A 24350-nucleotide genomic window follows, 5' to 3' on the forward strand; every position below is an offset into this window, starting at 1 on the left:
CTTAATATCTCCTTAACGAAGCCCCATCCGACATTTTTGCAAAGGAATTTGTTGTTCAGAATCGTCTCAGCTACCCCCCCCCCCTTTCCGGCTCCTCCCCGACTTTTGGGACACCCTGTATATGCCCTCGAGAAATTGGCTCAGAGAAATGTTTGTATTTGTTAAATCAATTTTTAACCCTTTGCATTCGGTTGTCTCCTCTGACGGGACATCAAAGTTTATTAGCGATTACAGGGAATGAACTTATTCCCCCGCAATTTTTTAAGAAACACATGTTTTCCTGTAGTTTTCTATTAAAGTGGTACAACAAACAAATCAATATATGATAAAATTATCAAGATGCATGATTAATAAATCAACCGGTTTTACACGTCGAAAAAGAACGGGCGGAGTGCGTTCACCACGATCTATACACTTCTCTAATTCATTGAGCAATATGTAGAATTAGTGGAGCAAAGGTACACGTGTATGGCTCAATGATATAGGGAAACTTGATAAGATAATAAAGAAATCCGAAAACTGAGAAAAGATTTTACAAGAACACAGTTCGTATCGAAGCGTTGAATAGTAAAGATCTCTCTAAATTTTGATTGTTTTTGTAAATAAGCGTTCTTCAATGTCCACAAATATATATAAACCAAATTTCATTTCAATGCCTTAGCTGATTCTAAAATTGTACTGTATAATATCACGTTTCCAGGGTGTACGTTTTCGCAAAAAAATGGCGTCGAGTTGCTGGTAGGTAACGTCCGAAACAGTGCCGAGTGCAAAGGGTTAAACAATGTCAGATTATAGGGGATAATGAGACGAAACTTTTTTATATTCACAGTTTATTCATAGGATGCTTAGTTTTGAAAATAAAAATTGCAAAGTTAGAAGTTCGTTGAAAAAATTGAATTTCAGGAAAGAGGTCTGCCAAGTTATCAATTTTTGTCTCTGAAACTAAACGCCATATGAATAAACTGTAAATATAAGAAAAGTTTCATTTTGTCATTCTCTGTTAGGTGATATTTTTATTAAATTCGATTGTTTGTTTTTGTTTTCTTTAAGAAAACAGCAACAAGATCACTTCAAGATCTCAGAAAAGGCCTTTTAAGTCTTTAATTTTTATTTTTGACGCTAAATGTCCTATGAATGAACTGTAAATATAAAAGAGTTCCGTCTTATCATACCCTATAAGCTGATATTTTTTTTAAATTCACACCTCTATGACTTTAAGAATTTCCAGCAAAAATCGTCCTGTGGTCAAAGGGTTAATAAACATAATCCTAAAGCTCCTGTTGGAGCACTTTTCTACTTAATTTCAAGGTAGCTACGATGCCAATGTACTAACCACTTGGAAGTCGTCGGACTTCTTTCCATGGCCAAGATCCCCGACAGCCTTGCGTTCGTTCGTTTCGAATTCCGCAACGTCAGTTTCAGTACTCTCCAGGAAGCTCTCAGCAGAGTCCTTCATAGAATCTATATGCTTCTCGTTCTCCGACACTTCCTCCTCTTCGCACATCGGATCTTCCTCTTTCCCCGGCTTTGTCAGCTTCTTCTCCAGCTGTCCCCCCTTTTCGCCTTTCCTGACACCTTCTTGTTCCTCTAGCAGTTTCTCGTCGGCGACAACCACGTCGAGCATCGTCTCTTCTTTGCTTCCCGCCTCGATCCTCACTCTTGCATTCTGTTCCACGCGCGGACTTTCTTCGTCGCGTCTCGACGATTTCCCATCGAGCGTCTCCTTGCTCTCTCTGGCCGACACCTTCGTCCTGCCGTGCTCGTTCACCGTCGACTTCGATTTCGACGTTGTCGAGACGCCCACCCGTTCCTCCGGCCTGTCTTGCTTCTCCTCTTTACCGGATTGCTTTCCTTTTGCAGCGACGCCGACGTTTGCCGCCGCGTTCGCATTTGAATTCTTGCCGTCCCTACCCACGTCCTCGCGACTGTTGTCCCGTCGGAATATTCGAATGCCGTGTTTCGAGTCCTCCTTACCGAACACGGAGCTCCTCAACTCCTCCTTCGACTCCTTGCGGCCCGATTTCCACGCGGAACGTATGTCGTCCTTGCTATCCTGCCGCTTCAGTTTCTCCTCCTTGCTGCGGGGCGAGAGCAGCTTCGGGATCAGGCTCGGAAGGCTTATGTCCTCGCGACTGCGTCGTAAATCGTCGGTGCTGCCTCTGTATCTGGAAGAAATTGGCCGAGTTTTAGTGAACGAGTCTTTGGTAACTTTAAGCCAATGTGACGAGGAAAGTAACGTGTCGTTAGGGTCGCAAGGAGAGCAGAGAAACATGGATCTGTTAGTTGATGTCTTTATGGTTTTTTCAGGATAATTATTCGTTGTCTATACTAAAATTAAAAAGAAGAAGAATCGGTGTTTTTAATTCAACAAGACAGAAACCTCTCTTGATGAACATTGTAAAGAGGAAAAATTGTTTGTATCCAGCGAGTAATCTCGATATATTGTTAGAAAGTCTAGCATCTTGGGTTGACGATTCATTCTAGCGTGTTGGTAAATATAAATGATTTTCTAGAGGGGGCTTTTTAATAACGAAATATACTTGTCGAGATAATCGTGGTGAACACAACGACATCTTTCATGTTCGATTGCAATCGTGTGCACTTTGAAAACAAAACTATATTTTATATAATATAATTTGAAAATTGTATAAATAAATTAAAGGAAAAATGTATAATAATTCATTTAAATATCGATCGCTTTTCTAGTATAGTTACATATTAATCATTAATTAATAAGAGTAAACAAATTAACACATTCACTGTTCGTGGCCAGTATGTGAGCCCCGGTAGCACCCTGTTATTGGATATGCCGTTGAAAAACCAAACAACGAACGTATTGCAATTGTAATTGATTTAAAAATGGAGTAGTGATAGAATATACTTTTCTATCTTGCAGTTTTTTCCACTCATTAGACTGATTAGACATTAATTAGCTTTAATACTTCTTTTTTTAACGATTATATTATACAACTGTTATTAAAATGTTTGTTGTTAAATTCTCATTTAAAGACTTTATGTATAAATTTCCTACAAAAACTGTTATAAATAAACTTGTCTAATTGTAAGTTAGGATGTGCTAAGCCTTACAGATGACTCGTACTAGTAGATTCTAAACGAAATGTTGCAATTTTACGGTTTTGCAACCATAAACGATATGCATTATTAAAATTCTCCCACTCAACAGCAGCGGCAAAGTTCGGTATTACGTAACACGTAACTTTGGTTATTTCTATGTACGAATATTCATGCAAATTATTCGATTTTTGCGAATTATTTTTTGCTCCGTAAGTTATTCATTTACGTCACATGAAATTTACATCAATTGCTAATTGAAAATTTTGTTAAATCTAATAAGTTCTTGTATAAAAAGTAGGAGTATAATGATTATCCTACCTTCCAGCTTGTTTTGTTTTCCCCTGCTTTGATTATCAAGTACTTATATATTACCAACATTCATTTTTTTCTATCCAATCAGATTTTCCTGATGTTTCTTATCTACTATATAATTTCTCGATATAGCGTTCGTGTTCATATTTCTGGCAATAAAATTTTATTCGTTTATGGTCAGGTGTTTTGACAAATATTACTAATACTTAAAAATCGATAACATCGTAAATTTCATTCCGAGGAATGCAACGTAAGCAAGAGCCACAATCGCGAAAGAATGCACATTCTCGCATACCTCCTAAATGAATCATTCATAATGTTCCATTATAAAAAAACAATTAATTTGTCAAATCTCCTCCACCATTTTACTTAGACAAAATTGCTTGCACTATACAATGGGTTCCTACGTGTCAAATAATTTTTGTAAAAACATATCTTTCGATATCATTATCCATAAACCAAATCCTAATAGGTTCGAGATTAAACGAAGACAGCGAGTGATAAGTTGGAAGTACCTTTGTGGGATGAGAGAACGTTTCGGGGATTCTTGGGGGCTTCTAATGTCCTCGAACTCTTTGGAGCTTCTTCGAAATATAGGAATATTCGACTTCCTCTCCCCATGCTTAGTTTGAGTTAACTTAATTTCCGGTGAAATGAACTTGGATAGTATCCTCGGCGGTTTTATCAAGGATATCCTCGGTGTACTTTGTTCTTGGTTGCTCGTCGTCTCCTCCTGCTCGTCGGTCTTCGCTCTACCGCTGTTCGTTGCAGAAGGGCGCTCGCCTTTCTTCGCTTTTATGGCATCCGGCGATGGCACTTCCTCTTCGTGTTTACCGGGAAACCTTTCGGGACGTTTCGAGTTCGTTCGTTCGTTGGCGTCGATTCGCGTCGCGGATTTTTCCGAAGAAATCGTTTCGTTTCTCGTCGCTACGTCTCTGCACGGATCGTCTTTCGTGGAACCATTACAGTCCTCGACTTGCTCGTTCACCTCTCTGCTAACTGGCCCTTTCTGATCAGGGCTCGGAACTTCGCAGCCGACGGGTTTTACGATTTCGTTCTTCTCAACGGTTTCTCGGTATTCCTGACGACGGGACGGTAAACTCCGATATACGCGCAGCTCCGGCGATTTTCTCGTCGCTGACCAACGCGTGGGTGGACCTGCATGTAAAACACAGACGATAATCTATTTCCTTCGCGGAGTAAACGTAAAAATTTCTTCGCGTCAAGGCGATCGAAATGTTTCGTGATATTTCTAGCAGAGATGAGTAGTATTCATATCTACATACAAATTTGGAATAGCGAATAGTCGATAAGCCAGAGTTTATTCGTTACTCGTTCTATAGAAGCAAAACATATTCCAAAAGGTTTTACAAAAGAGGCTTTAGGATTTTCTTCTTTTTTTCAGAGCAGTCGTAGGAGATATTCAAACATTATTTTTCACGTTAAATTGTATTTATTTACATTTTTATTTAGAATTTACTACTTGTGCTTCAATGAAACCTTTAGAGTGCTATAGTGGTATACACACATCGTAAACACGTGTGCGTTCCTTAGCAACTACAAAAAATTAAACAAGACAGAATTAACGAGGAACAAATGCATCGTTTGTAAGACACATGATTTACACTTTAATGTTTGTAATAAAAATTATTAATGTTTAAATATTCAGTACTCAAAGGGTTAATAAACAAAATTCTAAAGCTCAATACAGTGTACAATATACTATACAGTAAATAAGTAAAAATTGTTAACTGTTAAATCGAAAAAACGTTGCGAGTATATCGATATATCGGTGGTGGAAAGCAGTAATGAGATATAGAAGAAAAATCAAGGGAAAACGCAATAAAGATGAGGTGATTGCAGAAGAATGTAATAAGAATGCAATAAAATAATATAGACTAAGAGAAAAGAAACAGTAAAATGAAAGAAATGTAAACAATCATATAATATTTGTATATATGTAAAGAAAAAAAGAGGAAAACGCAATAAAGATGAGGTATTTGTAGAGGAACGTAATAAGAATGCAATAAAATAGTATAGATTAAGAAAAAAGAGTAATATTTTTATATATGTAAAATAACAATTGTATTAAGAGAAAGAAAGTAATTAAACGAAATGTGAATGTTTAACGTACCGTTGATAGTCCAGGCTCGTCGAATGCTATGCTTCAATATTTCGACAGGCGACTTTACGTTTATAGATTCTTTGGATTCTGGATTTCCGAATGTCCATTTACCAGTAGCGACGTGTAACTCTCTGAAATAAACAAAGTTCCAAATGATCATAATTATCGCTACGCTGTATACTACAATTTTATACAATACATGTATTGTTTGCTAAGGGTGTCTTCAACGTCGAATATTTAAATAATTAAGAATAAAATATAGGGGTGAAAATCTTAGCAGAAAATTATTTACTAAACAAAATTAAAACAATGCTTGAATTACTTTTATTAACAAGTTTTCCAACTGTCAATATAACACTTTTATTCAACATATGATTTCGCTTAAAACGTTAAATGACACAATTGTGACGGATTCTCGAGTTGAGATAGTCCAATTTTTAACCGACTTCGAAAAGGAGGTCACTCAATTCGACTTGTTGTTTTTTTTTTTTTTTATGTTTGCTCACTGATTACGTCGAGACGGCTTGACCAATCGGAATGAAACATCTTGCATCTGAGTATGTAGAGTATGTCTCCCAGGTGGATCCGTTATCATGACATTTTGAGATATCTCATTTTTTACCTGTTTTTTTTTTAAAGAACCGAAAAATTTTGTGCTGCTTCTTACTCCGAAACGGATGGATCAATCGGATTGAAACTTCTTGCATCTGATAGAGCATCACTGCTACTTGGTTCAATAAAAAAAAAAACATTAAGACCTTGGTTTATTTTTTATCACTTTTATCGCAAAAAAGCTCTATTTTACGTATGTACGTCCGGAAATCGATGAAATCGATGAAACCTCCGAAAAGGTTCTTTTATATAATTTAATATAAACGAAATACAAATTATTTCATGGTTTTTAGTGCAGATTTAATATTTTTCGAAGTCGGTTATATTTTTCCTCCAAAAATTATTTTTGACGATCAATAGAGTGTTTATCGAACTCCTTCATAGTGGTAACTCAAAAATTACATCATTTGGGCCGTGTCGCTCTAGAAACACATCTGCGACATGATATACATCCATACATAATTAAAGATAACAGAATTATATATTTTGTTGAATCGTTTCCTGGGATATAGTTTCAGAAGAAAATATATGTTAAAACAAGGAACTTTCAGTCGTCGCTGGTTGCCAGTGTAATTTAACCCGCGCGAGAATGAAATAGCAATAATGGTAGGCTACTCACGCGATCTTGTAGCAAACGTTACAGATCCATTCGACGTCTTTGTTATCGGTAAGGCTCCTGACCTCGATACGGCATTGTCTGCAAACTCTGTGCCTGCAGCGTACACACGTTGCGCCGGTGTTGTAAAATCTACCAAACGGTGCGCCGCATCTGGTACATTTGCGTCCTTGGTATGATAGTTCACCCGACGCCTTCAGAAGTCCCCTCCTTCGGAGGTATTGCAGATCAGCCTTCAGTCTTCTGCAAAACGTACAATTTTTCCATTACCCCTCTGCACTTGGAGCCTCTGCGTATACCCTAACACGGATCTTTGCACACAGTCCTCCGATCAAGCGAAACATAAAACCAATCCTTTACATGAAATGCCATTGTATGCTCCTTACAGAATCAAACAAATTCAACGTTGAAGCCATTGAACATTTACTATATGCGTACAATGTTCTAGTTTCTTGTATAGGTTCTCATAAGTCTCCCTTGTAATTTGCCCAAAGGCAATCGGAAATATTCACTGGAACATGTATGCTTCACTAGGGTCCAAAGGGTCAAGAGGGGATACTCGAGATACCAGTGCTCACTTACTTTCTCAATTAACCCTTTGACCGCGGGACGATCTTTTGCTGGAAATTCTAAGAGGCGTAGAGGTGTGAGTTTGAAAAAAATATCAGCTTATAGGGTACGATAAGGCGAACCTTTTTCATATTTACAGTTTATTCATACGACGTTTAGTTTCAGAGATAAAAATAGAAAACTTAGAAGACCTTTTCCCTGAAGTTCAATTTTTTCAACGAACTTCTAACTTTGCAATTTTTATTTTCGAAACTAAGGATCCTATGAATAAACTGTAAATATAAAACAAGTTTCGTCTCATCATCTCCTGTAAGCTGATATTTTTGTAAAATTCATTTAACGAATACAAACATTTCTCTGAGCCCATTTCTCGAGGGCATATATATACGCCCTTCGTAGTCAAAGGATTAACAATGTTCATGTTTTAATACAATGTTCTTGGTTCTTATATAGGTTCTTGTGAGTCTCACTTGTAATTTGGTAAAAGACAATCAAAAATATTCGCTGAAACATATATGTCTGACTAGGCTCAAAAGGGTTAAGAGGGGATGCTTGAGGTTACCAATGCTCACTTACTTTCTCAATTAACATATGCAATATTATCCTTTGAAAACAGGCAGCTGGTTCATCGTTACAATTGACTGGGTTCGAAAAACGCACGATGGGTTTTGGCTTCCAATTGGACGAATACAACTGTACCAGAAAATCTGATACTGCGCGAAAGAAGCACTCGAATGGGAACCATAACTGCTATAGCATGCGGTACCGGATACGACATAATCTCGCGTCGACGTCTCCGCACTGTTGTTTCTTAACCTATCACAATCACTGACTACACTGTCGTATCTAATTGAAACATTTTACTAGACAGCAGGAAACTTTAGTTTTACATTTAAAGAAATTAACAAGTGATAAACTTCATCTCTGAACACTCGAAAGTATTTGAAGGAAATTGATCACTTAGTTTGTTTACTATTATATTGTACAGTTATTATGGTTTATTACTAGTAATTAATTTGTTTAAGGAGTACACAATATCCATTAATGATATATATTTATTCGTGTTATCATCAAGTTATTCTTATACATTATTAGAACGATTTTATTAACATTAGTCATATTTTATGCGTTTGGTAATTAGATTGTACAAGGAAAAATGTTAACGATATATTTGTGTCTACGTGTGTAAATTATTTGGTTACATAGTTGATTATAATTTTTGTATTTATAGTATTAGTAATTAAGTAGTAGAATAATATAGAAATATATAAGTTGATATGAATTTATGTGGGTTGTTACGTTATGTAGATTCATAACAACATATTATAGTATATTGCTGCTAATTAAATTGTCAAGAATATTTCATATGGAAATTTATACAAATTTATATGTAGTAATAAATAATTCATTTATCATTCAACTGGAAGTTTAAATGGGGTTCATATTAAATTATATGTTTACTATGAACACAGAATAGCGTGTAATTACAAATTAAACCACAATCTTGTCAAAGTTTTAACACCAGCGATCCCTAATCAAATTTATTCTTCAATCTAGCACAGTTCGAAAAAGTTTTACCGCGCGACAGGAAACGACCGTATTACATTAAAAGAAATAACAAGTTTGAACGGAACTGCACACACACAGAACGAAAGGTTTCTCCGCTTCTCTACTTCAATTTTCGCACTCGATGCTCGTTTCCAGACTTGCGAGTCGTTCCAAGTGTCCTCCAGCACTGGAGAACGGTGAAGAACGCTGGACAATGACGCGCGAAAAGGATATTCAGCGAATAAAACGACAGTCCTGACTTTCGGCCCGATGACAATGACTCACTGACCAGCGTGCAGCCGGCGTATCTAAACCCTTTTGTTATAAAAAGAATCGACGCACCAACGCAAGAAAGATTGCTACATCTTTCTAGTCGGTGCCAGCGTTGCATTAGTGTATCTCGTTAGGCGTTTCGTCGGACATATACAGGGTATCTAAACTGAAGAAGGCCACCTAACTATCGCTCATGATTTTTCAAAAATCATTGATTTTTCAAATACAAAAATTGTATTCAATGATTTTGGAGGAGAAATGCCATAGAAGAAAAATTTAATTTCTAACTTGTTTTCTTCATGTTTCCTTCAGGTAGTTGTTCCGTGGATTTATTTAACGTAGGATATTAACAAAACTTCGCTTGATTGTTATTTGATTAAATATGAATCATATGAGTTTATTTCGAATTGAATTGACCATCTCAATTTTACGAAAAACGACAACAAAGTTTTGTAATTTTAACACAGACCCTTATGGGACATACAGTGGGTGTAGAATGTATTCGTACACCGATCAATTTCCCAAAAAACTTTTCTGTGAAATTGTAGTTTCTTAACTTCTATTTTTATAATCAATGATATTTTACATATTCTCCGAAGTCTCTAAGATAGATATAGTACAAACAACATTTACTAGTTAATATAATTTGTGAAATTAACATAAAAAAGTGCGAAAAGTGGGTAAAAGTATAGAAGCAATAAGTATTTGTACGATTCTTATGACGAACCATTTACAGTAGAGTTTGTAACGTAAACACATTAGTTTATTGCTCCGTACGAATTAGAAAACATCAAATTTCCAGTAAAGTACTTTTAAAAAAGGCTCTAATAGAGGAATGGAAGAAGATCCCACTTCGAATAACTAATAATTTAGTTAATTTAATGCTTAGAAGAGTTGCAATAATTATAAAATCAAAAAGAAGTATTATATACTTGTAAATTAATGTAAATTTCTTTTTTTTAAATCAAGTTTTAAAAATTAAACAGTTGTGCGAATACTTATTGCTTCAATATTTCTATCGATTAATTGTTTTTTTCTTTTTAATTTCGCAACTTACATAAATAACTATTTTATTTGTACTCTATCTATTCTAGAGATTTCCGAGAATATGTAGAATGTCATTGTTTATCACAAATAAGTTAATAAATTACAATTTTACATAGTTTTTTTGGAAATTGATCAGTGTACGAATACTTTCTACACCCACTGTAAAAATTTTCACGCGAATTTTTTCAATTTAAATCAAAATGCAATGGAGGAACTTGCTGAAAATTTGATATGTTATAAAAGCCGATATTATAACTCATCTAAAAAAAAAAAAGATAACAATTACTGACCACAACGTCATTGAGATGTAATTCATTAAAATTTGAAACTGAGCGTAGAGTATTACGAATGTACGTGTACGTGTAGATATACATATTGACTTATTATGATCGTGAGTGAGAGCAGTAAGACTATACTTTTACGAAAGTTTTCAATTATATTTTTGAACGTGACTATCTCGAAACAACAGCCTTAAGGGAGGATCCCTTTTATTGTTCAGTCTTCGTTTTTTTTAATACGTAAAAAATGATCGTCTTTTAGCATTAAAAATCCTGGATGGAAATTTGAAGCGCTGTAATTTTGCGTAAAATAATTGTTTCAAAATCATTGAAATTGTGTCACAGGAAATTTTCATATTACAAAAAACAAGAGAGCTATGTAGGTGGCCTCCTTCAGCTAGGACACCTTGTATGTATCTAGTTTCCATTCCCGTCGCACAATGATAGAGCATATTAACGCAACATACTGAACGGTGCAACGGACACGATCGAATAACAATGAACGATATTTCCTTTGCCTTTTATATACCCCGGGCTCCGAGTACTTGAATACCTTTCTCCTTTCTCTCTCTTTCCCTTCTTTTACCTATTAGCGTTGCATTCGCGCGTATACGAGACAGCGAGAAGGAACGATCTCTTGCGCAGACAATTCCACGCCCAAAAAAGGCAATTTCTGTGCTCGACATAATTCATTTCTGCTTGTTTCTCTGGACTCCAAGCATAATTTGAAATTGAAATTATAACGATGAATAGTTATCGTGTTAGATTTAGTAATGTTGGTTGTAATCGTTGCAAATTTTGAATTACCCTTTGTTGATCATTTCAAAAATGATCAGAAGTATTAACGTTCAATAATAATAAATGCTTCGCATTGTAACATTTCTGTTCGCTGTATTATTTGTTCTTTGCAAAATTGTAGGTTTTTTTTTTCATTGATATTTCTTTATATTGGATAAGACTGAAATATCCAACTTTAAAATATAAAATTTAGACAGATTCAGAGGATTTCGATGGATTCTTACTGTTAATTTAAACTCGTGAAAATAAATGAATATGTTTCCAAAATTCCGAGCAATTCCATAAGCTAATATTCGAAGAAGATATCGAGAATGGTATAAGATATCTACTAGTAACGCGGTTAAGTAATTGTACATATATAAAATGCTTCAACAACTACTTTGTTTCTTAACATTTGTCGGTAAGTGTACATCCAAACCAATTAACTCTCCAGAATCAGCTTGAGAATTTACTAACAAAACAAAGGAGCAGCATCACTTTCCTCCGATGTTGGGTGCAGAAAATACACGTGTCACGAGGTGACACGAGTCCTCTTGTTTCGCACAGACGACTGTTTCATAATCGAATCACACCGACAGAATGGAATTATAATAAAGTCAAGAGCGGCGATGTCAACGCACAGCTTGAGTTCTCGAGTCCAGCTTTCACCGATCTCCCGTGTCAAAAACACGCGAAATAACGAGGCTCCCGATACACCTACGCGTCCCGCCAGTCCCCCGCCAGCGAGTCTCGATCAGTCGAAGACACGATCCAACGTCGACCGCATCCGGTCGACCGAAACTCAGCCGCTGCACTGCTCGATCGCTATCGGGACCGCGATGTTCGTTCGTGCAATAAAACAAATCGAGCCGCGGTGCAAGGTGGTGTCACTTTCCGTGACCATTACTCAGCCGATATTAACCCTTTGCACTCAAAATACTCCTCACAGCCACCGAGGAAACTTGCCGTTCCGCTCCAAGTGCGCCTCTCCGCACGCCAACGATATACTGCAGCGAAGAGCAAACTGTTATAATTTAGAACACAGTGATTCGATGGTTCTGGAAACTCTGGGTCCTCCAGAAAAAAGGGATGATCTATTAATTCCTCGACAATAGATCTCAGTTTCGCTGATTTCGGGATTTAGTCGTTTAGTTGACCGTCTCTTCGAATGATTTCACAAATTGAAACGAATAGAGAACTCTCTAATTATTGTAAGAAATACAACTACTCTAGCTTTTATGAGCCTCTTTATGAACTCCTAGCGAAATATTACAGTTTCTTGTAGATACATACATACAATACACACATACAGCCCCACTCAGAAGCATGTAGACATTTCCTTAATAGAAATAAATATCTAATAAAAGTTGCCAATCTATTAAAATGAATCATATAATTTATGTTTCGATATGTTTAAGTTGCATTAGCGAACATATTTCATAATAGTATTCTTTGATCAAAAACTATAGCGATAACTAGATAATGTTAAAATTTCTTTTATCAAACTTGGATATTATTAATTTCTTCATTGTATCCAAAGTAATATTATCTCATTTATTTTGTAATACCTCGCCATAAATGTTTTTTGAACATTCTTTCTGAACTTTTCTATCTAAACGATCCCATAGTTCCATTATAAAATTGAACATGGCACTCAAAACATTTGATATTATTAAATGTTAAATACACATTCAATATAAAATTTAGCAACAAAAGTTGTATATTAATAATTTACAGTGTATATTAATTATTCATTGAAGCTAGCAAGTAGCCACATATTTATGAACGAGGATGTACATATGTATATACTGACTGTTCGAAAACTCTTCTGATTACCAGCTGTGCAGTTATTACGGATAAATCCATTATAAAAATTAAACTGCACAAAAATTCTACAATTTATCATAATGAACTGCTCGCGTTAAATGACCTACTAAAATAAGTAGAAGTGCTATATGTCAAGAACTTCATTCACTGGTTCTTAAGAAAGGCAACAAGATCCAAATCATTCGGATACCATCTCATATTGGTATCTCTGGAAAAGAGTTAATGATTTATTCAAATTTGTTGGATGTCGCATTTAAATGAAAATGGTATAGTAGCACATGATCCGAAAACAAGGATTTAGGCAGTAAGCAACTTTATAGAATACCTTCAGAAATTTACTCTCTGCTATTCGCTTTAAACGATACCAATATATTTGAAAGTTACAAATAATGTCTAATTAAAATTTTCATTTACGACATGCTCGTATTATAATAGTGATACCTAATACAATATCATTGTGAACATATTGCTTTTTAAGCCTTTGCACTCGAATCATAATTACGATTACGATTGTAATCAAATGTTTTCGAGTTGTGATCGCAAATTATTCTGCGATTACGATTGTATTTTCAGGGATTTTCAACCATAGAAATTTTGTACCTGAAAACCGACTTCAGATTCATGTTCCTCAGACCAAAAAACTTAGTAAACCAGGTTTTCGTCAACATACAAAATTTTTAAATGTTACCCTATCTAGGCCCTAGTCTATTGGCATGAATAATTTTAACTGAAAATTTTTTAATTTTTAATTTTGACGAAATCATGGTTTTCTAGGTTCGTTGAGGGTAAGGAACACGAATCCTAAGTCGGGTTTGATAACATTTCTATGTCTGGAAACACCTGAAAATACGATCGTAATCGCAGAAAAATTTGCGATTACAGTTGTAATCGCAATCAAATCTGTGATTACGATTGTAATCGTAATTGTAATCGCAACTCTGAAACATTTGATTGCAATCGTAATCGTAATTATGATTACGATTCTGATCAACACTGCAGCAAACTTTGTTAGTGATTATACAGGATAAACTAACACAAGCGCAAATATTCATATTTCTTAAAGGTTTTCATGTAAATAAAACGAAGAAACAAATTGAAATATGGTATACATAGTGCGACACACAATTTGACAGTCATCTATATTTTCGGTCATAAATTCGCCGTTCACTTATGAAATCGTTAGTCATTTTTAGTGCTAGTAGCTTATGCTAGTATACTACTGTTAGTATACTGCTAGCATATGTATACATTACTATCCATCAAGTTTGAAAAGAATCGATTGAGTTTTTATAGGACTTTTAAATATTTTTTTGAAAATCTGGCGTGATACATTTTTAATTTTGTAGTCACTTCGTAAAATGAATACTGTTTAGATAAAAACACATTTTTATTGAAAATAAATGAATATAACACAAAAGGATAGTAATTAGTATCATTTCCATTAGTTTTTAACACATTTTTCATTCGTTTTGACATTGTATTAATTAACTTGTTTAAGGTATTATGCTTGATGAGTAGAATAATATTGGTGACCTTTCAATGCATATCTGTGACTGTTTCACACATTATCATACATTAGAATAGTATAAAATAGTATAGAGTAATATATATAATGTATAGAATAGTAAGAAATTCATATTTTTAGCATAAATATCCTCAATATCTAAAGATTCATATAAGCCCAGTATTATTACAATAAATCACATCCTTTTTAAGTTACGTTATTTAATACGGCGTGATTCCTGTTTATACATCTTGTAACGAAATGGCTCCGAGTGCAAAGGGTTAAATTGTGTAAAATGAATCACACATTACACGACCAGATAAAGCCGAAGAAATCCGAGTGCCGTAACCTTTCCTTGAGGAAAAGTTGTAGTGCAAAGGGTTGGAATGCAAACCCCTTCGGTAAGCACGAACCATGTACTTGCGTCATTCAAACGTACATACATGTTCAGTATTTTCCGCTAAAGCTATATTGGCGTTAATTTATTAGGTGCCGCGTAAATTCTGCGCGCCGCTTTAATTCGAATGAACACAGTCTATCGGTGTTATAGTTTCAAAGAAACAGTTGAAACAAACGGTGACTCTAAAGACTCTAGAATCTTGAGAAAAGGGATTAAGATATATGTAGTCGCTAATCCCTCGACGATTAGGCACTTAGAAAGATTTTTACAAGCGTTTGAAATGTTATTGGTGGATAGGAGATGGTACTGGCAGACGTGCTCTTCGAGTCTGAACTTGATCGCACTGCAACAGACGCGGCAAAGGATATTTATTTTGCATTTGGTGAAGGTGCTGTGACTGCGCACTCGAAGACAATAACGGAGAAGGACATTCGACGAAAGTCTTCGGTGCACAGGTGATCGGACTAGTCGAAGAAGATCTAGAATTTACGAATTTTAACACATTCGCGACCGGCTGATATTTTGCGTTTCTAATACCGAGTACCGGCGAAAATAATAAAATTCTAAAGCTGATCGCAAATTTGTATCGTTAGGATGAAGATAAAAATTATGAAATATATTTTGAAATATCAATGTTGTAAATATGTAGTATATAAATTAAAAAGATTTTCATAATTTCTTCATAATCAGGAATAGAATTTAAAGTGACGAGAATTCACGTCAGTGGTTGCAAATGTGTTAACATCGTTTCTGAGCTTTGAATTTGTAAATCATATTAAAGTATCTCCCTAAAGGTAAATGGAGCTCAATCCGTAGAACTTCCAGGATAACGTGAAACCACACGTGGAGATAACAACACGAAGAAAACATCGAACCTGTGATAGAAACTTATTTCTCATCCATCATATTTTTTGGATCTGATCCCGTCACCATTTCAACTTTTTCGATCGCTACGAAACGCTTTGATAATATTTAGACCATAAAAGACGCGGTAAATACTCTTTTTAACGATAAACCCGAAGCTTTTTGTAAAGGATCTACCAAAGTGTAGTCGTGTAGTCAGTGTAGTCGTGGTAGATACGTAAACACATCATCATCTTTCATTCATAATGAAAGAAAAATGAATCGTATTCTGTACCATCTGTGTTTCATTAACAATCAAAACGTAAAAGTTCCATTTGAAAAACTCTTTATAAGCAACATGACGCGACTCTCGTACAGACAGGAAACACTATCGTAAACAATGATGAAAACTCCACCTTTAATCAGTTTAGATACCTAAAAGAATTATTTCGAAAGTTTGATCAGCAAGAGATTAACGAAAGTGTCTTATCGATGCCTTCCTTAATCTCCGGAATCACTGTTTACGTAGATGAGTCTCTAGCGCTATAACAAGTTTACAGAAACGAAGCAGTGAGCAGAGCATAATTGAAGGCAATTCCAAGTCGCATCGAAAAATGTGATTCATAAATGTAGCCTAGCGAGCTGGACTTACGCGGCAACCCAATACGACTGTCCTTGATAGCGTTGCACGTTACTATTCGGTCGTTTCTTTGTCGCGCATCGGGGACAATGTCTCTGTACCGTGATTTTTTAGCACTAGGAACACTCACTGGTGAAAGGGTCAAAGGGCACAATGACGGTGTCCAATAATGCGGCGTGGGTCGTCCGTTTCCGTGTCGGGATCGAGGAACGCTTAAGGATACGCAGCGCCGCGGTGGCTGGCCATGTCCAGCCCAGACGGAGACGATCGGTGCACCAGTGACAGCAAATGTTGCGGAGCCAGGTACGTACCTGGACCGCGCAGCCGCTTTAGGTCTTGGAGAACCGAGCTGGAGAAGCAACCGGCGAAGCGACCAATCGGCGCTCCTTATCGCTGACGCGGCGTGCAAGTAGACGCGACGTAGGTGTGCGTGCCGATATACGTGCACACGGTTCTCTGAGTATAGATCGGCGTGTCGTATCGGTTGTTTAGCTCTCCGCGCAGGGTTTGCGGCTTTTGCCGCGCGGCACGATCGAGGGAACACCGCGAACTTCAGCTCCGAAGCGATCTCTCCGCGCTGGGCCCCTTCGGTACGCTTCACTTTGCTTCGGTTCGCTTCGCTTCGGTTCGGTTCGGTTCAGTTTGCTTCGGAGCAGCGGGGGCGTGACTGAACGTATATTAGACGACAGTAATGCTCCATCTGCGATGTCAACGACTGGCTTCGACCATGCTAACACATTCGCGCCAAGTACGCTAAAATTTCGATTCACGCGAATTTTTATAATCACTTTTTTAAGCATGTAGGTCAAGATTACGTTATCATGAATCTAGTCCTTATTATTGCGTAACCTTTTGATAGAAATCGACGACATTCTTATTTCTTATCTAATTTTGTTTAAGCTTACCAAACATTTTCTGTAACGCGCATTTTTAACCCTAGGTAGGAGGAAAATTTAATAATGAGTGTTGGTCATAGAAACTCGTTATCCGATCATTTAAAGCAACTAGATATTATTATTCATAGCCTCAAATTTTTCATTTTATTAATATTTTCTGCAAAAACCTGATAACTTTTTTAGATATGTTAAAACTACCGAAGTTAATTAAAAGCAAAGTATCGTAAATGCTATATAGACAAAATAAAAGATTTGACTCGATTATAAGACTTATAATTATAACATAAAATTGATTATATATGGTTGAATTGTAAAATTAGACGACATTTTTGTAAGGTTCAAATATAAATTCTGAAATCGTATAGTAATTGGTCCAGATTTGTGTCGAAAGTAAAAATGTAGCACAAACTCTATCATCTTGAAATTACGTTTTATGGTTTTTCATGGGGCATCCACAATTTATCATGTTCGGGTGAATTCATTTTTCTTGCACTCGGAAAAAAGCTCGTGCGGCTTTAACACTAAACAATGGGAAAGAATTGTACGAATAAATGGTGAACACATCGTTAAATGAAATAATGTTTCAACATTTTATCGATGGTAAGCGATTGGACATGTAATTATACTCATTAATATTTTTTATTTTGATAGCATTAGTATTATTCAATATTTATTTGAATAACGATCGATCAAAAAACCGTTTCCAAATTTTTTTATATAGTTCTTTCATACTATACATGAATTATATACAATTGTTTCGTGCATTATTCAAGTTAGTTCCGCGTGAAATATTTTTGCATTTAATTAAAATAAGTGTCTTTAAGACTAGTTATTTGTCCCATCACGATAGAAATAGTAATTACAGGTGAACACATCGATAGGTTTAGTATTAAAGCATGATTTAAATACTCAGAACTTATGTAACACTTTACCGGTATTAACAAGTTTTTTGCTAGGGGGTCTAATACTTTGTTAGCTATTATTGAAATAACAATTTAAACTTCCATCATTGTATGAATCATGAGATATTATATAAATATTAATCAAAAATCGATTCTAATAGATAAAATAAATATTGAATAATACTAATGTTATCAAAATAAAAAATATTATTGAGTATAATTACATGTCCAATCGCTTCCCATCGGTAAAATGTTGAAACATTATTTCATTTAACGGTGTGTTCACCATTTATTCGTACAATTCTTTCCCATTGTTCTACAAGTTTGTACATTCCTTTTGTTTATAAGTTTTGAATTCTATTCATGTAATATGAATTAATTTTTGATTTGATTCCAGCATCATCAGGAAAATGTGCCTCGCGAGCCTAAGAAATCTTACATATCAAACTCTAAGCCACTCCTCCAAGTTCTATTAAAAATGGCGTCTCTTCGCGATGTTGCCCCTTCCGGTATTCATCTTTGTACTTCGGTTGACTACTGCGTCTCGTACAAATCCAAAAATAATTTTATGCGAAGTAGGGCAAGACAGTCATCCGGATAATAAGTACACTTTTTAAAAATTGGAACAAAGTACTCAAGTCAGAAGTTGATTGATTTCGTGGAGTGCATAATATTGTGACGATTTTGTGTTTCAAATTTTATGTTTTATAGGTATGACACACATATCTACTAAAAATGATAATATAAAAAAAAAAAAATACAAATGTCACTACAATAAAAGTTCGTAACCTAAATAAATACTTTATCAAATATCGTTCTACAATTCGTGTATATACAAGCTTGCTTTTGATTCGTTTCTTTGTTTACATGGAAATTCCATTTTATCTTCAATCTCGTGAAACTGGAATACACTACCGGTGATGTCAAGTTAGATAGATTCGTATTTATAATGACACAGTCGATATGGGAACAATTATTGTTGGTAATATATCAATTTGACATTGTGTCTATATACGATCATTGTTGATCGTTGTAGCGCCAGCCATATGAATCATGGCAATTAAAAATGCTTTTGTTAGCACGTATCAACCAGCATTAGGTCTGTAATCTGTGATCGATATCATGTAATCTATCTGTTCGTATCAATGTCTCAATAATTTATATCAAGAAACAACCAAGCGAGACTGTTACTTCTTTCGATTTTTGACGTTTTCGCATTAACGCGTAAATGAGTCTAAATGAGTTACGCAGATATTTCATTCGCTATAGCTTGCATCCAAGGAATTATAAATAATTTATTGCCATCTCTGCGTAATGTGCAAGAGAACCAGTCACAGTTGCAACCGATCTATAAATAGGCTAGTAGTAAAACTTCAGATTTGTGCGCATTGAAAGATGCGTGACAAGCAAATAAAATATTACTTGCGATTTTACATGACGTGCAATCGTTTCGAGTCGAAACACCGAAGTGATTAGAAAATCCTTAAATTTATTACTTGTCGCATTAGATTCGCATTTAGGTGGTTATTCTGGTTATAACTGTAATGTTTATCTTGTTTATCTTGCGAAAGTATTCGAGTGACCGTAACGGAAAGAACTTCTAATGACTTTGCGAAAACTAATTAGCCCTTTTAGTGAACAGAGAGTAATTTCAAGCAAATGTTTAGCAGTGCGTTTATGACTACAATCGTTAAGTCGTAAATATGACTGTTCAGTTGAATGACACACTTTATCAGGGCTAATCGATGTTAGGAGATTACGTTTAAAATAATTGTGATTATTAGGTGTACAAATAAGTTCGGCGCCTTTACATATATTCAGCTGTAATTATTTTATAATTACATTTCAAATTAAAATTTTTTTTCCGCCGATCGGTGTCTTAAGGTATTAGCTTCACGCTACTAAATTCACTATGTAACTTTAACCTAATTAGTATATAACTTCGAAAAACAATACTTCGCATCATGACGTTTCAGAAAGAGCACATTAGACATTGTATTCTTTTTGCATTGGAGTTGAAGAAAATAAAAAAAAAAGTAAATATACATGTCGAATTGAGTAACCTCCTCCTTTTTGAATCGGTTAAAAAATGCTGCTGAGGCTACAAAAATGATTCTCATTCATGCGGCATACTCTCCAGATATGGCTTTCTCAGATGACCATCTTTTTCGCTCGCTACAACGCCACTTAGTTGATTCTAATTTCAAATCTTTCCAAGAAGTCGAAAAAAGCATTATTGAGTTTATTGAATCAAAACCACCATCTTTATATAGAAACGGAATCCGCCAACTACCCAAAAAGTGGAAGAAGTGTGTAGAAAGTAATGGTGATTACTTTGAAACATAACGTGTATTCCGTTTTCTTATAAATAAACATCGAATATATGATAAAAAAGCACCGAACTTATTTGTACATCTAATATATTATTTCAATGTAAAATTGGGGCAAATTTTGCAGAAATTACCTTTAAACGATTCTTTCACACACTTTTTTGCATATCGTCGAAGAAATATAATGATTTGATCATTTCAGGTCCTTCACCTTGTACATCGCACTTATCTATTTATTCGAGATACAATTTTTTTAAATGCACCGTATAGAATTTATAGGAACTTTATGAATTTTCTTTTAAAGAAGTTTCAAATTCTCAGCTGTCTGCAAATGATTGCTGTCGAAAATATTTATTGCATTAGTGTATCTCGTTAGATGTTTCGTCGGTATACAGGGTATCCAAATTGAAGAAGGCCATCTAAATATCCCTCTTGATTTTTATGATATAGAAATTGCATTCAATGATTTTGAAGGAGAAATGCCATAGAAGAAAAATTTAATTATTGAACTTGATTTCTTCATGTTTTCTTAAGGTAGTTGTTCCGTGGATTTATTTAATGTAGGATTTTAACAAAACTTCACTCGATTGTTATTTGATTAAATATGTATCATATGAGCCTATTTCGAATTGAATTGACCACCTCACTTTATATGAAAAACGACAATAAAGTTTTGTAATTTTAACACAAACCCTTATGGAACACACAGATTTTCACGCGAATTTTTTCAATTTAAATCAAAACGTTTGAATTAATATTCGAATGATCCTGATCGCCATATTCGATATATTATAATTATCATTCGACTATTGGTAACGACAGCTGGTACGAGTTCTTGATGTTAAAATTTGCTTTTCGCTTTTTTAAAGAATATTTTCAAGAAATATTGTATCCTTTGAAAAAGACCATGTTTTTTAGAGTAGAATTCAAAGAAAATAGGGATGCTCCTTTTTGTTATGGAGTAACGTGTAGTTTATTTAATAATAGTAAATACCAACCTAATAAACTAGAGGTACTAATGACAATGATTCTCGCTAAAGTATTTTACAGTGACATTCTTGCAATCACGGTAAATCCTTTTGCGGGTGCACCAGGAAGAGTGGTCCTGCCGCCATTTTCCGTAAATGGTACACCTCGAGGAGGAAACGAGTATCCGGTTATCTGTTCTGGTATACGAAGATGACGTGTTACGTCGAGTTTTGTAAATGCAGTTTATCCATCGTTAATATCTATCTATCCAGATTAATACTGTTTCACGATTATACAGCAGACTTGGGTATATTTTAATTGAAATTAAAATAAGAAATAAGTATTTGAAATAATTTATTTCTTCTTTATTAGGAACAATTCATTTTAGCAAATGCTCAAGCTGATGTCCGTTAATTTCAACACATTTCTGTAAACAATCAGAAGAACGACTATAAATCAATGAACGATTCTCTAGTCCTTTTTATAACGTACCTACACCCCCACATTTATTTTCGATATGTTTATGTTGCATTAGCGAACATATTTTCTTAAGAGTTTTTTTTAATATCACATTAATAATGATAAAAAACTATAGAGATAACTAGATAATGTTAAAATTTCTTTTACCAAATTTGGATATTATTAATTTCTTCATTGTATCCGAAGTAATATTATCTCATTTATTTTGTAATACCTCGCCATAAATGTTTTTTGAACATTCTTTCTGAACTTTTCTACCTAAACGATCCCATAGTTCCATTATAAAATTGAACATGGCACTCAAAACATTTGATATTATTAAATGTTAAATACACATTCAATATAAAATTTAGCAACAAAAGTTGTATATTAATAATTTACCGTGTATATTAATTATTCATTGAAGGTAGTAAGTATCCACATATTTATGAACGAGGGTGTACATGTGATTGTATATATTTTCATATACTCGAATTTGAAATTATTGCATTATTTTCACGTTAAAAATTCTCAAAAAGTAGCGTCTTTTCGATAATTACGCACGTTAAGAGTTCCTAAATGACAGTAGGATCCTTCCACTCCGCGCAAGAAATATGAAAATACAGTGATGACAAGTTTTCAATTTATTAATAAAAAAAGTGGAGCGGAAACGGGGAGAAGCGTGTCTACCTTCAAAGCTATCCTTGCAATTGCACTCTGTCATTTAGACTTCACGCAACGCGGAACAATAGCTTTCCCATTATTAAAATAATTAATTATTAGAGGCATAATAAGGGGCAAGTAACTATTACGTTTCGTTTTATTCAATACATTTCTATCCGACCTGGCTTGTGCTTCGTGAAACATGAAATCATCGGATAGGTGATTTCCTATACAATGTTCTCCGTACAGTATACCAGCCACTTTTATCTGATGTACGTATGAAAATGAAAATCAGCCCATTACACGGCCAATTTCACTCGTAGTTTGTAACTGACTCGATGGTTCGGAATTCCTAGTCGAATCATAAAAGAAAATTAAATTATTGCGCAGAAAATTTCTCTTGCTATCAATATTGCATATTCAGCATCATTATTTCGCGTCCTAACTACAGTTGATTATCCTGAATCTACTTCTTATTATTGCGTAACCTTTTGATATCAATCGACGACATTCTTATCTCTTATTTAATTTTGTTCGAATCTACCAATCATTTTCTGTAACGCGCAAGTTTAACCCTAGGTATAAGGAAAATTTAATAACGAGTGTTGGCCATAGAAACTCGTTATCCGATCATTTAAAGCAACTAGATATTATTATTCATAGCGTCATTTTATTAATATTCTCTGCGAAAACCTGATAACTTTTTTAGATATGTTAAAACTACCGAAGGTAATTAAAAGCAAAGTATCGTAAATGCTATATAGACAAAATAAAAGGATTGACACGATTATAAGATGTATAAATATAATATAAAATTGGTTTCATATTGTTGAATTGTAAAATTAGACGACATTTTTGTAAGGTTCAAATATAAATTCTGAAATCGTATAGTAATTGGTCCAGATTTGTGTCGAAAGTAAAAAGGTAGCACAAAACTCGGGATTTTCCTCCATTCCGCAGGAATATATGTTTATCGCGGGTCACAGAAATTGCACCGGCAATCGCCGCATGCAGTACAGGTATGTACGAACGCCGGAAATCCCGTTAGTCAACCTTAAGGTTTAAAATTCGTTCCTCCAAGTACTGCTTCGGGCTTACCTGTGCTTATGCACGTGAATTTCTCTTCAAACACAATCAGATTCATTTATAGAGCCGAGTTTCTCTACAATAAACGAGAGAATCGGTGGACAATCAATCAAACATGTAATAATAAAACGTTTCCATTCTATTAATATTGTATAGGTTAAAGAATGCAGTATTAAGCGAAAAGAATGAAAATTATTGCATAGAAGTAAATATAGGTACAAGTTCGGTATAAAGATGAGATTCAGCTATGCAATGGTATTAACTCAATATTGAAAAAGACCATTTTTTCTAACGTGTCAGTAACTATTTAGTGTGAAATTACCGAATCCCTTGTTTCACTTACACATACTTAATTCACCTGTATCCACCCTCAGTTACCTCTTCATCTCCCCATTTTAAATCCTGTCTTTCTTTTTCGATTTCGTCTAACTTTAAAGGCAATTTCATGTTATATTATATAATTTCTTTGATTTATTTATGTATCTTGACATACGTCTCCGCTCATATGTACATTGACACTGTCTGAATTGAAATATATATCTTAAAAAAGTTACGAAACTATTAATGAATATCACTTGTGTTTCTGTATTTAGTTTGT

General features: G+C 34.8%; 1 protein-coding gene across 3 annotated transcripts in view; it reads right to left on the reverse strand.

The window, feature by feature from the left end:
* Positions 1–24350, reverse strand: part of LOC128875706 (uncharacterized) — a 100889-nt gene that overhangs the window by 71099 nt on the left and 5440 nt on the right. For all 3 annotated transcript variants that reach the window (XM_054121532.1, XM_054121533.1, XM_054121534.1), the window contains exons 2-5: positions 6744–6983; positions 5522–5643; positions 3903–4545; positions 1334–2165 (exon numbers count right to left, since the gene is read on the reverse strand). In XM_054121532.1, coding sequence (XP_053977507.1) covers positions 1334–2165; positions 3903–4545; positions 5522–5643; positions 6744–6983 — 1837 coding nt within the window. The remainder of the gene's footprint in view (positions 1–1333; positions 2166–3902; positions 4546–5521; positions 5644–6743; positions 6984–24350) is intronic.

The sequence above is a fragment of the Hylaeus volcanicus genome, chromosome 4 (assembly GCF_026283585.1).
Source record: "Hylaeus volcanicus isolate JK05 chromosome 4, UHH_iyHylVolc1.0_haploid, whole genome shotgun sequence".
In the NCBI taxonomy this organism is placed as follows: domain Eukaryota; kingdom Metazoa; phylum Arthropoda; class Insecta; order Hymenoptera; family Colletidae; genus Hylaeus; species Hylaeus volcanicus.